The sequence below is a fragment of the Bubalus bubalis genome, chromosome 5 (assembly GCF_019923935.1).
Source record: "Bubalus bubalis isolate 160015118507 breed Murrah chromosome 5, NDDB_SH_1, whole genome shotgun sequence".
Classification (NCBI taxonomy): domain Eukaryota; kingdom Metazoa; phylum Chordata; class Mammalia; order Artiodactyla; family Bovidae; genus Bubalus; species Bubalus bubalis.
In genome coordinates, this window is record NC_059161.1 from 52,910,530 (window position 1) to 52,926,991 (window position 16,462).

Consider the following 16,462-nt stretch of genomic DNA (forward strand, 5'->3'; position numbering starts at 1 on the left):
ACCCAATCTAATGGGGTGACAGATGGGGTGATACTATTTACTACAGCAGTAGTAGGTTTGTGGGTTGTTTACTCCAGCACTTACTTGTCCCTTCCTCCTCTATAGCTGAACCCTGGTGTCACTCCAAATGGCCATGTGCCTAGCTAAAATACTTCATTTTTAGCCTTTCATGCAGCTAGGTATGAGCATCTTATGTTTTGTGAAAAAGCTTTGGCAGCAAAGTTTTTTAAATGTTGTGCTATCTTCCATTCTGTACAGCAAAGTGAATTACTTATACATATATAGTATATAGCCACTCTTTTTTTCCCATATAGGTACCATATAGGTCATTACAGAATACTGAGTAGAGTTTCCTGTGCTATACAGTAGGTTCTTTATTAGTTATCTGTTTTATTACATGTAGTGTGTATATGTCAAGCCCAGTCTAACAGGGTGACAGATGTTTGGAACATAGATATGATGGCCACAGGCCTAGCTGCCATGTCAGGCTGAGTTTTCAAGAAATAGACAGCACTGTTATGAGCGTGTCAGGCATATAGCCAGCTGCTTTACATGGAAAAGTTTCAGATGAGAAAGCCTCTACATGGGGGCACTTTGAACAAGGCTTTTCCTAATAGAATCAAAGTTTGAAAATGGTGAGTTCTAAAGACGTGTTTGATTTGAAGATAATGAAAGCAGAAAATAAATGAAGAAAGTATTTTGCTTAGGAGAAAATATTTTGCTTAGGGTCTGTAGAGCAAAGACAAGATAAAGAAAAAAATGCATTTGAAGTCTTGAAGCACACAAGCATACAATCAACAGAGGTTATTTCTGATAATTTTATAACATTTTTTCACAGTTCAATGGGAATTAAAATTGTTAATAAAGCAAGGGTAATCCCAAATATCATATCAATAATATGTGTGTTTGGGAGGTATTTTCTGCATACAAAACTAGCCCTGATAAATTTTTCCATATTCATGAATCTGGGACAACTCATTTTTCTTTGTTCTTTTACATTTTTAGTCATTCTTTTTTTTAAAATGTGCTATTGCTTTATTTGCTTACTTTTTTAAATTGAGATATAGTTGATGTACAATAATGATGTAAATAACTTTTAGATGTATAACAGAGTGAGTCATAATTTTTAAAGGTTATAGTTCATTTATAGTTATCATAAAATACTGTTTGTATTCCCTCTGTTGTACAATATATCCTTGTAGCTTATTTGTTTTACACATTGTAGTTTGTACCTCCCAATCCTCTACCCCAGCTTGGCCCACCCCTCTTCATTCTCTCCACTGGTATCCACTAGTTTGTTCTCTATATCTGTTTGATCTGTGAATCTGTTTGAAAGATTCATTCTTAATATAGTTTACAGTTTTAAGATATTTAGTGAAGTCACTCAGTCATGTCCAACTCTTTGCAACCCCACGGATTGTAGCCTACCAGGCTCCTCCATCCATGGAGTTTTCCAGGCAAGAGTACTGAAGTGGGTTGCCATTTCCTTCTCCAGGGGATCTTCCCGACCCAGGGATGGAATCCAGGTCTCCCGTATTGCAGGCAGATGCTTTACCATCTGAGCCACCTGGGAAGCCCAATTCTTTAAGATATTTAAGAATGGGACAATTTCCCCAAATATTTAAGAATAGGGAAATATTTTAAACACAGAACACCCTGACACAGAAACTACTTCTCCACATCTTTTGAAAAACATCATCATGTCATCTTAACTGTCCACAAGTAGCTTACCATGGGAGTGAATAAGTATCAGTGGAGTTCTGGCATTGGATTCTTCATATGATTCCTTCAAACTGGTTCCAGTGCTGTGAATATATTCATTTCCTATTTTTTCAGTTATAAACCTTTCCACAGAATTCTTTAAACATTCTGGTCTAAGAATTTTTATCTAAGAAAGAAACCATGATAGATAAGTAACTTTAAAAACTACCCAAGGGAATATCCCCTGGGTAAGAGGAAACAAATTTAGAAGTATTCAGTATTTAGGTTGCCCTTCAAAAGTTTTGTGGTGTTCCTTGTGTTGGGAAAATTTGATGGGGAGGGGAGTCTATGTGTGGTGGGAAAGCTCCCATCACTGCTCTTGACCATCCTATGGTCCTTCCTAGATGCCAGGACTATCTGGTGCCTTTATCTTTCATACTCTGTGATCTTACTTTGTACGTGCAAATCCAAGTTAGGGTCCCTGACTGCAAAAAAGGGACCTTGCCCCTGATGTACATATCTAGAGCAAGAAAAAAACCCCATGGTATTAGAGGATGAAAATCCAGGATAGCATAGTTGGAAAAGTAGTAGCTCTTCCATTAATAAAATGAAAATCAATAGCACAATATTTGTGTGTTTAAACAAACTGAGCACACATCTGTGGAGAACTTTAGAGGGACTAAAAGGTTTTGCAAACAGTATACAGGTGGTAAATAGAAATTCATCCATTGGAAATCATTGCAAATTTCAGACATTTTCCATGAAAACTGCTTTAAACTAATCACTTATGTGCTATTTCTTTACAGAATGATCATACATTCTGTGCTGAGCATTTTCAGAGACTCCATCATTTAAGGCAAAATTAAAACTGTATGTGTCTGTGGCTGTGTGGAGGTACTAGATTGAACCATGGGTCATCGTTAAAACCCATCAACTATTGGCAAGTTCACATATTTAAAAGAACACCTAATATAAACTCATTATGTTGAGTTTGCTCTTTTCTCTATCCTTTGGAAAAATTAACCTCAAATTTTTAATTAATTGCAACATATGTATTTTTAAACATGAAAATTGGCAGCACACATAGAATCTGGGGTCTAACAGCAGAGTTCACCCAGTATTTCCAGTTATGAAAGTGTGGGAATCGACCAAGTGAAACACCATTGGTTGTGGCCCATCACTGCTAAGAATCTGTCTCCCCAACGTGATTGTCATCTTCTGTCACCATCATGCTGCTGGTTCCTTCTTTATTTTATTAATCAAGCAAACATTTATTAAATTTCTCCACTTTTGTAATTTTTAACCCCAAGAAATTTGGGGGGGGGCTGCCGTCTATGGGGTCGCACAGAGTCGGACACGACTGAAGCGACTTAGCAGCAGCAGCAGCAGTGGGAGAGAAAGAAAAGTTTGAAGAAATGGGTTCCATTGAAATAAATTTTATTAGCTCTTTTCTAAGAAGCTACATATAGTTCTGAAAAATTTCCCTGTATCCATATCTCCTCATTGTCATCTTTCCCCCTCTTTTCTGTCCAATGGGTTATATAAATGGAAGGAACTGAATAAACTGGACAAAGTTCTTGCCCCTGTGGAGTGCCATGATATCATCCATCTCTAGGTTGAGTCTTCTCCCTAGTATATTCTAAATCTCATGAGTGGCAATCTCAATTTCTGACTCTTACAGGTCAGACCCAGTTTCAAATATTTAAACTCAACTTCCCTATACATACACTTAACATTTTATCAGACCACGTCTTCTGACCCCGAGTTTGGTAAATAGGATGACTATACTCATAAAGTTGCTGGTGACAAATTAAAACCGCTTGGAGCTTAATGGGGGAGAGTAATGTAATGGGTTTTAAAATCTAGGTAATTTTGTTGTTAAGGTAATACACACTTGTTACATGAAATTCAAATAATACTTGCTATATAACTTGTTACATAAAATTTTTTAAAAAGTATAAATTGAAATATGAAGACCCTATTTCCTAGATAACCTCTATTTGTTTCTTGTTCTTTATATTTTCTACATACACATGAATATCTCTTTAACCTGTTCTTTTTTCCCCACAAATGGAGTTTTTACTACACAGACTGTTAAGTAGTCTGCATTTTTCAGTTACTATAGCTTAAATACATCTTAATGTCATAATTGCATCAATAATCTACATACAGAGTAGAGGAATCAATCTGTCTAAAGTTGTCAGGTGGATAACATAAACTGGAGAAGTGGGTTGGGCTGAAGAAAAATAATTCTCCTGTATAATAAAAAGTTATGCACATATGATGTTAAATGGCAAATAGCATTCAACTTCAGTGTCAGGAGATAATTGGGAGCAGTGAAGACTATGATACACTGCTCCAAAAGGGCAGAGAGTATTGCTATGGATGATTGTGGGCCACGTATTAGCTGATCTTCTACTTTTTTAATAAATGCTGGAAATCTGGATTTTTATGTCAAATTTCTCAATTTGAAAATTTTGGCTCAAAAGAAGAAAAAACCAAACCCAAACAAAAATAAAAACAAAAAAACAAATGTATATACCGATGTTCCAGCAGCATCACTTGCAACAGTCAAAAGGTGGAAACAACCCAAGTGTTCATGGACAGATGAATAGATAAATAAAATGTGGCATATGGATACAATGCAATAGTATTCAGCTTTGAAAAAATTCTGACACATGCTACAACATGGATGAAACTTGAAGACATTAAATGAAATAAGTCAGACACAAAAAGATAAATGTTGCATGATTCTACTTATATGAAGTATCTATAATAGGCATACTGTTCATGGGGTTCTTGCTGCAAGAATACTAGAGTGGTTTGCCATTCCCTTCTCCAGTGGACTATGTTTTGTCAGAACTCTTCACTATGACCTGTCTGTCTTGGGTGGCCCTGCGAGGCATGGCTCATAACTTCATGGAGTTATGCAAGCCCTTTTGCTATGACAAGGCTGTGATCCAGATCAGTATTCATTCCAATCCCAAAGAAAGGCAGTGCCAAAGAATGTTCAAACTACTGTACAATTGAACTAATTTTACATGTTAGTAAGGTTATGCTCAAAATCCTTCAAACTAGGCTTCAACTGAGAAATTCCAGATGTACAAGGTGGATTTAGAAAAGGCAGAGAAACCAGAGATCAAATTGCCAACATTTGCTAGATCATAGAGAAAGCAAGGGGATTCCAGAAAAACATCTACAGCTTCATTGACTACACTAAAGCCTTTGACTGTGTGGATCACAAAAAACTGTGGAAAATTCTTCAAGAGATGGGAATATGAGGCCACCTTATCTTCCTCCAGAGAACCTGTTTGCAGGTCAAGAAGCAACAGTTAGAACTGAACATGAACAACAGACTGATTCAAAACTGGGAAAGGAGTAGGTCAAGGCTGTATATTGTCACTGTGCTTATTTAACTTCCATGCAGAGTACATCATGTGAAATGCCAGGCAGGATGAATCACAAGCTGGAATCAAGATTTCTGGGAGAAATACCAACAACCTAAGATATGCAGATGATGCAACTCTAATGGCAGAAAGTGAAGAAGAACTAAAGAGCCTCTTGATGAGGGTAAAAGAGGGGAGTGAAAAAGCTGGCTTAAAACTCATCATTCAAAAACTAAGATAGAGGAGGAGCCAAGATGGCGGAGGAGTAGGACGGGGAGAACACTTTCTCCCCCACAAATTCATCAAAAGAGCATTTAAACGTCGAGTAAATTCCATAAAACAACTTCTGAATGCCGGCAGAGGACATCAGGCACCCAGAAAAGCAGCCCAACTCTTCGAAAGGAGGTAGGAAAAAATATAAAAGACAAAAAAAGAGACAAAAGAGGGAGGGACGGAGTTCCGTCCCGGGAAGGGAGTCTTAAAAAGAGAGAAGTTTCCAAACACCAGGAAACCCTCTCACTGCCGAATCTGTGCCGAGCTTTGGAAGCACAGAGGGCAACATAAAAGGGAGGGGAAAAAAAATAAACAATTAAAAATCGCGGATTGTGAGCCCTACGGTAACTTCCCCAGCGGAGAAGCAGCGCAGACGCCTGCACACGGCATTAGCAAGCGGGGGCTGGGCAGGGAAGTGCGGCGCGGGCAGTGTCCCTTAGAGTAAGAATCGGGCCGAATGTCCTGAGCGCTATCTGAGCGAAATAATTTGGGCTAGCAAACCAGACTGTGGGATATCTACCACGCGAAAAGCCAGCCCTAACCTAAGACACCGCCAGGCCCGCGCACAGAACAAAGGACTGAACAGAGATAGCCGGCTGCAGACCTTCCCCCTCCAGTGACAGGCAGCCAGAGCCGGAAGGGGGCAATCGCAGCCCCAGAGAGACACTATCTATAAAACTGTAAGCAGGCTTCTTTGCTAACTAAAACTTCTTGGGGGTCTGGACGGTCAACATCTGCCTGAGAAGGTGCGCCGGTTTTACACCCAGATAACCGAGTGGCAGGGAGGCGATAAGTCGCAGCATTGGCGCCCGCCAAACACCTCATCACCTGAGCTGCTCGGATCTGGGAAGAACACAAAACGCAGGCCCAACCGAGTCTGCGCCTCTGAGGACTACCTGAGTGCCTGAACCTGAGCGGCTTGGACCTGGGAGCTCAGCCCAGGGCCGGCCTCTGATTGTTCCCGGCGGAACAACCTAGAGCCCAAGCAGTGTGGGCAGGGAGGCTACACGCGCCGTGAGCGGGGGCAGACCCAGTGTGGCTGAGGCACTGCGAGCGCACGCCAGTGTTATCTGTTTGCAGCATCCCTCCCTCCCTCCCCACAGCGCGGCTGAACAAGTGAGCCTAAATTAAAAAAAAAAAAAAAAAAAAAAATAGTGTCCTCAACCATCCCCTTTGTGTCAGGGCGGGAACCAGACACTGAAGAGACCAGCAAACAGAAGAAGCTATAACAGAGGGAAACGCCTTGGAAGCTACAGGCCATAGATTAAAACCCTGTGGTTACTACGGATTACATAGGAAGGGGCCTATAGATCTTGAGAAATATAAGTCGGACTAAGGAACTGCCAAAAATGAACTGAACCCACAATACTCACACCAAAACCAGAGAAAGACCTAGATATATTTCTACTATTTTTACGATCAATCTTTCTTTCCCTTTTTTTTAAAAATTTTTTTTAAGTCCTCTATTGTCCTTTAATTTTCACTTTTATAACTATTACTTTGCAAAAAAAAAAAAAAGACCCTATTTTTTTTTCTTCTTCAGCAAACTTCATATATATATTTTATAATTTTTTGACCGTGGTTTTTTTTTTTTTTTCTTTTTCTTCTTTTCTTTAACATTGTATTTTTGAAATTCCAAATTCTACTCTAGATTTTTAATTTTAGCCTTTTGATATATGTTATCAATTTTGTACCTATAGTTTTTTTCATAATTTCTGTGACTTTTTTATCCCTCTGTTTCTTTCTTTTCTTCTTTTATATAACATCGTATATCTGCAATTCCAAACTCTACTCAAGATTTTTAATTTATGCTTTTTGGTATTTGATATCAATTTTGTACCTGTATTTTCTTTATAATTTTTGCGACATTGTTTTTGTTGGTTTGTTTGTTTTCTCTCTTTATTTTTCTTCTTCTTCTTTTTTTTTTTTTTTTTTAACATTGTATTTTTGAAATTCCAAACTCTACTCTAGATTTTTAATTTTTGCTTTTTGGTATTAGTTATCAATTTTGTACCTGTAGTTTCTTTATTACTTTCACGACCTTGTTTGTTTTTCTTTATTCGTTTTTTCTCTCTTTCTTTTCCTTCTTCTTTTCATTAACATCGCATTTTTGAAATTCCAAACTCTACTCTAGATTTCTAATTTTTGTTTTTATGTATTTGTTACCAATTTTGTACCTTTAAGAACCCAATCTTCAGGACCCATTTTTCACTAGTGTACGAGATTACTGGCTGGACTGCTCTCTCTCCCTTTGGACTCTCCATTTTCTCCACCAGGTCACCTGTATCTCCTCCCTAACCCCTCTCTACTCTACCCAACTCTGTGAATTTCTGTGTGTTCCAGACGGTGGAGAACACTTAAGGAACTGATTACTGGCTGGATCTGTCTCCCTCCTTTTCATTTCCCCCTTTTATCCTTCTGGCCACCTCTGTCTCCTGCCTCCTTCTTCTCTTCCCTGTATAACTCCGTGAACATCTCTGAGCGGTCCAGTTGTGGAGTGCACACAAGGAAGTGACTACTGGCTAGCCCACTCTCTCCACTATTGATTCCACCTCATCTCATTTGGGTCACCTCTAACTCCCTCCTCCCTCTTCTCTTCTCCATGTAATGCTGTGAACCTCTCTGAGTGACCCTCACAGTAGAGAAACTTTTCATCTTTAACGTAGATGTTTTATCAGTGGTGCTGTACAGAAGGAGAAGTTTTGAAACTACTGTAAAATTAAGACCGATAACTGGAAGTAGGAGGCTTAAGTCCAAACCCTGACTCCAGGGAACTCCTGACTCCAAGGAACATTAATTGACAGGAGCTCATCAAACGCCTCCATACCGACACTGAAACCAAGCACCACACAATGGCCAACAAGTTCCAGGGAAAGACATAACAAGCAAATTCTCCAGCAACAAGGAACACAGCCCTGAGCTTCAAGATACAGGCTGCCCAAAGTCACCCCAAAACCATAGACATCTCATAACTCATTACTGGACATTTCATTACACTTCAGAGAGAAGAAATACAGCTCCATCCACCAGAACATCGACACAAGCTTCCCTAACCAGGAAACCTTGACAAGCCACCTGTACAAACCCACACACAGCAAGGAAACGCCACAATAAAGAGAACTCCACAAACTGCCAGAATACAGAAAGGACACCCCAAACTCAGCAATTTAAACAAGATGAAGAGACAGAGGAATAGCCAGCAGATAAAGGAACAGGATAAATGCCCACCAAACCAAACAAAAGAGGAAGAGATAGGGAATCTACCTGATAAAGAATTCCGAATAATGATAGTGAAATTGATCCAAAATCTTGAAATTAAAATGGAATCACAGATAAATAGCCTGGAGGCAAGGATTGAGAAGATGCAAGAAAGGTTTAACAAGGACTTAGAAGAAATAAAAAAGAGTCAATATAAAATGAATAATGCAATAAGTGAAATTAAAAACACTCTGGAGGCAACAAATAGTAGAATAACAGAGGCAGAAGATAGGATTAGTGAATTAGAAGATAGAATGGTAGAAATAAATGAATCAGAGAGGATAAAAGAAAAACGAATTAAAAGAAATGAGGACAATCTCAGAGACCTCCAGGACAATATTAAATGCTACAACATTCGAATCATAGGGATCCCAGAAGAAGAAGACAAAAAGAAAGACCATGAGAAAATACTTGAGGAGATAATAGTTGAAAACTTCCCTAAAATGGGGAAGGAAATAATCACCCAAGTCCAAGAAACCCAGAGAATCCCAAACAGGATAAACCCAAGGCGAAACACCCCAAGACACATAGTAATCAAATTAACAAAGATCAAACACAAAGAACAAATATTAAAAGCAGCAAGGGAAAAACAACAAATAACACACAAGGGAATTCCCATAAGGATAACAGCTGATCTTTCAATAGAAACTCTTCAAGCCAGGAGGGAATGGCAAGACATACTTAAAATGATGAAAGAAAATAACCTACAGCCCAGATTATTGTACCCAGCAAGGATCTCATTCAAGTATGAAGGAGAAATCAAAAGCTTTTCAGACAAGCAAAAGCTGAGAGAATTCTGCACCACCAAACCAGCTCTCCAACAAATACTAAAGGATATTCTCTAGACAGGAAACACAAAAATGGTGTATAAATTCGAACCCAAAACAATAAAGTAGATGGCAACGGGGTCACACTTATCAGTAATTACCTTAAACGTAAATGGGTTGAATGCCCCAACCAAAAGACAAAGACTGGCTGAATGGATACAAAAACAAGACCCCTGCATATGTTGTCTACAAGAGACCCACCTCAAAACAGGGGACACATACAGACTGAAAGTGAAGGGCTGGAAAAAGATTTTCCATGCGAATAGGGACCAAAAGAAAGCAGGATTAGCAATACTCATATCAGATAAAATAGACTTTAAAACAAAGACTGTGAAAAGAGACAAAGATGGTCACTACATAATGATCAAAGGATCAATCCAAGAAGAAGATATAACAATTATAAATATATATGCACCCAACACGGGAGCACCGCAGTATGTAAGACAAATGCTAACAAGTATGAAAGAAGAAATTAACAATAACACAATAATAGTGGGAGACTTTAATACCCCACTCACACCTATGGATAGATCAACTAAACAGAAAATTAACAAGGAAACACAAACTTTAAACAATACAATAGACCAGTTAGACCTAATTGATATCTATAGGACGTTTCATCCCAAAACAATGAATTTCACCTTCTTCTCAAGTGCACATGGAACCTTCTCCAGGATAGATCACATCCTGGGCCATAAAGCTAGCCTTGGTAAATTCAAAAAAATAGAAATCATTCCAAGCATCTTTTCTGACCACAATGCAGTAAGATTAGATCTCAATTACAGGAGAAAAACTATTAAAAAATCCAACATATGGAGGCTGAACAACACACTGCTGAATAACCAACAAATCACAGAAGAAATAAAAAAAGAAATCAAAATTTGCATAGAAACGAATGAAAATGAAAACACAACAACCCAAAACCTGTGGGACACGGTAAAAGCAGTCCTAAGGGGAAAGTTCATAGCAATACAGGCACACCTCAAGAAACAAGAAAAAAGTCAAATAAATAACCTAACTCTACACCTAAAGCAACTAGAAAAGGAAGAAATGAAGAACCTCAGGGTTAGTAGAAGGAAAGAAATCTTAAAAATTAGAGCAGAAATAAATGCAAAAGAAACAAAAGAGACCATAGCAAAAATCAACAAAACCAAAAGCTGGTTCTTTGAAAGGATAAATAAAATTGACAAACCATTAGCCAGACTCATCAAGAAACAAAGGGAGAAAAATCAAATCAATAAAATTAGAAATGAAAATGGAGAGATCACAACAGACAACACAGAAATACAAAGGATCATAAGAGACTACTATCAACAATTATATGCCAATAAAATGGACAACGAGGAAGAAATGGACAAATTCTTAGAAAAGTACAACTTTCCAAAACTCGATCAGGAAGAAATAGAAAATCTTAACAGACCCATCACAAGCACGGAAATTGAAACTGTAATCAAAAATCTTCCAGCAAACAAAAGCCCAGGTCCAGACGGCTTCACAGCTGAATTCTACCAAAAATTTAGAGAAGACCTAACACCTATCCTGCTCAAACTCTTCCAGAAAATTGCAGAGGATGGTAAACTTCCAAACTCATTCTATGAGGCCACCATCACCCTAATACCAAAACCTGACAAAGATCCCACAAAAAAAGAAAACTACAGGCCAATATCACTGATGAACATAGATGCAAAAATTCTTAACAAAATTCTAGCAATCAGAATCCAACAACACATTAAAAAGATCATACACCATGACCAAGTGGGCTTTATCCCAGGGATGCAAGGATTCTTCAATATCCGCAAATCAATCAATGTAATACACCACATTAACAAATTGAAAAATAAAAACCATATGATTATCTCAATAGATGCAGAGAAAGCCTTTGACAAAATTCAACATCCATTTATGATAAAAAACGCTCCAGAAAGCAGGAATAGAAGGAACATACCTCAACATAATCAAAGCTATATATGACAAACCCACAGCAAACATTATCCTCAATGGTGAAAAACTGAAAGCATTTCCTCTAAAGTCAGGAACAAGACAAGGGTGCCCACTTTCACCATTACTATTCAACATAGTTTTGGAAGTTTTGGGCACAGCAATCAGAGCAGAAAAAGAAATAAAAGGAATCCAAATTGGAAAAGAAGAAGTAAAGCTCTCACTGTTTGCAGATGACATGATCCTCTACATAGAAAACCCTAAAGACTCCACCAGAAAATTACTAGAACTAATCAATGACTATAGTAAAGTTGCAGGATATAAAATCAACACACAGAAATCCCTTGCATTCCTATACACTAATAATGAGAAAACAGAAAGAGAAATTAAGGAAACAATTCCATTCACCATTGCAACGGAAAGAATAAAATACTTAGGAATATATCTACCTAAAGAATCTAAAGACCTATATATAGAAAACTATAAAACACTGGTGAAAGAAATCAAAGAGGACACTAACAGATGGAGAAATATACCATGTTCATGGATTGGAAGAATCAATGTAGTGAAAATGAGTATACTACCCAAAGCAATTTATAGATTCAATGCAATCCCTATCAAGCTACCAACAGCATTCTTCACAGAGCTAGAACAAATAATTTCACAATTTGTATGGAAAAACAAAAAACCTCGAATAGCCAAAGCGATCTTGAGAAAGAAGAATGGAACTGGAGGAATCAACCTACCTGACTTCAGGCTCTACTACAAAGCCACAGTTATCAAGACAGTATGGTACTGGCACAAAGACAGAAATATAGATCAATGGAACAAAATAGAAAGCCCAGAGATAAATCCACGCACATATGGACACCTTATCTTCGACAAAGGAGGCAAGAATATACAGTGGATTAAAGACAATCTCTTTAACAAGTGGTGCTGGGAACTCTGGTCAACCACTTGTAAAAGAATGAAACTAGAACACTTTCTAACACCATACACAAAAATAAACTCAAAATGGATTAAAGATCTAAACGTAAGACCAGAAACTATAAAACTCCTAGAGGAGAACATAGGCAAAACACTCTCTGACATACATCACAGCAGGATCCTCTATGACCCACCTCCCAGAATATTGAAAATAAAAGCAAAAATAAACAAATGGGACCTAATTAACCTTAAAAGCTTCTGCACATCAAAGGAAACTATTAGCAAGGTGAAAAGACAGCCTTCAGAATGGGAGAAGATAATAGCAAATGAAGCAACTGACAAACAACTAATCTCGAGAATATACAAGCAACTCCTACAGCTCAACTGCAGAAAAATAAATGACCCAATCAAAAAATGGGCCAAAGAACTAAATAGACATTTCTCCAAAGAAGACATCCAGATGGCTAACAAACACATGAAAAGATGCTCAACATCACTCATTATCAGAGAAATGCAAATCAAAACCACTATGAGGTACCATTTCACACCAGTCAGAATGGCTGCGATCCAAAAGTCTACAAGTAATAAATGCTGGAGAGGGTGTGGAGAAAAGGGAACCCTCTTACACTGTTGGTGGGAATGCAAACTAGTACAGCCACTATGGAGAACAGTGTGGAGATTCCTTAAAAAACTGGAAATAGAACTGCCTTATGATCCAGCAATCCCACTGCTGGGCATACACGCTGAGGAAACCAGAAGGGAAAGAGACACATGTACCCCAATGTTCATCGCAGCACTGTTTATAATAGCCAGGACATGGAAGCAACCTAGATGTCCATCAGCAGATGAATGGATAAGAAAGCAGTGGTACATATACACAATGGAGTATTATTCAGCCATTAAAAAGAATACATTTGAATCAGTTCTAATGAGGTGGATGAAACTGGAGCCTATTATACAGAGTGAAGTAAGCCAGAAAGAAAAACACCAATACAGTATACTAACGCATATATATGGAATTTAGAAAGATGGTAACAATAACCCTGTGTACGAGAAAGCAAAAGAGACGCTGATGTATAGAACAGTCTTATGGACTCTGTGGGAGAGGGAGAGGGTGGGAAGATTGGGGAGAATGGCATTGAAACATGTAAAATATCATGTATGAAATGAGTTGCCAGTCCAGGTTCGATGCACGATACTGGATGCTTGGGGCTGGTGCACTGGGATGACCCAGAGGGATGGAATGGGGAGGGAGGAGGGAGGAGGGTTCAGGATGGGGAACACATGTATACCTGTGGCGGATTCATTTTGATATTTGGCAAATCTAATACAGTTATGTAAAGTTTAAAAATAAAATAAAATTAAAAAAAAAAAAAAAAACAAACTAAGATAATGGCATCCGGTCCTATCACTTCATGGCAAATAGAAAGGGAAAAAGCGGATGCAGTGACAGATTTTATTTCCTTGGGCTCCAAAATCACTGTGGACAGTGACTGCAGCCATGAAATTAAAAAATGTTTGCTCCTTGTAAGAAAAGCTATGGCAAACCTAGACAGTGTATTAAAAAGCAGAGACATTACTTTGCGGACAAAGGTCCATATAGTCAAAGCTATGGTTTTCTGGTAGTCATGTACAGATGTGAGACTGAAACCATAAAGACAGCTAAGTGCCGAAAATCGATGTTTTGGAGTTGTGGTGCTGGAGAAGACTCTTGAGAGTCCCTTGGACTGCAAGGAGATCAAACCAGTCAATCCTAAAGAAAATCAACCCTGACTATTCATTGGCAGGACTGACGCTGAAGCTCCAATACTTCGGTCACCTGATGTGAAGAGCCAACTCATTGGAAAAGACCCTGATGTTGGAAAAGATAGAAGGCAAAAGGAGAAGGAGGTGGCAGAGAGTGAGATGGTTAGATAGCATCACTGACTCAATGGGCATGAATTTGAGCAAACCTGGGGAGATAGTGAAGGACAGGAATCTGGTGTGCTGAAGTTTGTGGGGTTGTAAAGAGTTGGCCACGCCTTAATGACTGAACAAAAACAACAACAGAATAGGCAAGTTCAGAGAGACAGAAAGTAGAATGGTGGTTGCCATGGTCTAATGGGAGAAAATATGGGGAATATTTTGGTACTGTGTCTGGGATGATAAAAATTTCTAAAAGTGGCTAGTGGTGAGTTTTCACAATCCTGTAAATGTACTTACTGCCACGGAATTTTATATTTAAATAAACTTAAGAGGGATTATTATCAGGAGTAAATGAAATAATGAATGTATGCTATGCCACAATAAAAAGTTGGAAAGGAAACAACTCACTTTAAGATATAAGGACATAGAATATTTAAAATAGTCTTTGCTATTTTGGTTATCTTTATTGGAGATTTTTAAATTTTATAAGAAAGATCTCCAAAGACTCAAATTCACTTGGTTAGTGATAAATTGTACTTGAAATATTGAGAAAACGAAACCACAGGCCCAATAAAAATGTCTGTAAGTCAGGTGCAATCTTTTTCTGCAACATCATGAGTAAATTTTAAAGTGATGTAAAAATAAAATTTAAGGCAGAAACCAAAAGAAAGATGATTCGCTGTTCAGGCTGGCATTTTCAGAAAGTTAGAGTAAAAGGGAAATAAGAGGAGGGATTTCCTCCTCCCTAAATTAGAGGCTGGAAAAGGCAATGGCACCCCACTCCAGTACTCTTGCCTGGAAAATTCCATGGACAGAGGAGCCTGGTAGGCTGCAGTCCATGGGGTCGCGAAGAGTCGACACAACTGAGTGACTTGACTTTCACTTTTATGCATTGGAGAAGGAAATGGCAACCCACTCCAGTGTTCTTGCCTGGAGAATCCCAGGGACGGGGCAGCCTGGTGGGCTGCCGTCTATGGGGTTGCACAGAGTCGGACATGACTGAAGCGACTTAGCAGCAGCAAACTAGAGGCTAAATGTGAAAATTAAAGATTGTTTGAGGTGATAAGGGCAAATTTAGAAAAATCTACTTTAAAGAATCGATTTTGGCAAGTATAACATGGTGTTACTGGTAAAAGCACAGATTTCAGAGTCAAATTGTCTGAGTTTCAGTCCTGGCTCAATTAGGCATTCTATAAAAAGGGGAAATACCAATGTCTAGCCCAAGATGATTATGAAGATTAAATGAAATAATTTATGAAAACTGCTGAGTACATGCTAAGCTTTACTTACTTTAAGGGGCTCACAAATGACACCCATTCACATCCCTAACCTGCCAACCTCACAGCCAGATTCTGAGGCACTGACTAATAGAGGAATCAGGGAAAATACCACCTTTATTATCAATACAGGCCAAGGTGGTGGATATGGTTTAGGTGGGTGTACTTCCTGATACTAAACCGTAGAATTCGGCAGACTTTTCTGTCACAAGCAGTGCTGGGCAGTCTTTGACTTTTCCGTTAAAATCCCTGGTATGTTCTTGTACAATTTATGGCATTAAGAAGCAGGGCAGAAATTATGCTTTTTGCAGGAAGGCTAATCCCCAAAGGGACAGGGGAGAAGGGCTAAGCCGTGCACACTGATTTCATCTCTCAGATTACCTGTGTGACAAGTCCTTCCTCCTTTCTAGGGAGGAATGAATAAGGCTGCAGAAAGATGCTAAGAATGTTTGTTACTCTAATTGAACTCCCGCCACATAAAAGCACATTAAAATGGAATGTAAGTGCTTTCCCCTAGTAGTAATGTTCATTAAATATTAGATTGCAATATCTATATATTTTGCTCATAAAAGTTTAAAATTTAAAGAGTTTAAGTTACTGATAAAGTGCTCAAAACATTTACAACATCGATATTTTCTCATAGCACATCTTACCAAAATAAGTCTTTGAAATGGAGTGAGTTTCTCCCAGGGAAAATTTATAGAACTGTATATTTCTTCATTTTCATTAAAAACTTGAGCTAGATAAAATTTAGAGAAACTGAGATTAACAATAAAATACTTTGGATCACCAAAAGGTAATACAATGATTTTTTTTTCACTATAAAATTGTGAGGTTTTGTTTAAAACACTGCTAACTTCTTTTAAAGTGAGATTTCTGTGAGATTTCAGGCATCTCTAACTATTTTTCATATTGTAAAAGAGGTATATCTTAAGGTAGATTTAACTTTCAACTTGTCTCTGGTGAAATG

At 38.2% G+C, this 16,462-nt stretch overlaps 1 protein-coding gene across 1 annotated transcript in view; it reads right to left on the minus strand.

Moving 5' to 3' along the window:
* DNAH14 (dynein axonemal heavy chain 14) overlaps positions 1-16,462 on the minus strand; it is a 403,042-nt gene that overhangs the window by 50,557 nt on the left and 336,023 nt on the right. The window contains exons 73-74 of the mRNA XM_044943112.2: positions 16,146-16,231; positions 1,732-1,888 (exon numbers count right to left, since the gene is read on the minus strand). Coding sequence (XP_044799047.2) covers positions 1,732-1,888; positions 16,146-16,231 — 243 coding nt within the window. The remainder of the gene's footprint in view (positions 1-1,731; positions 1,889-16,145; positions 16,232-16,462) is intronic.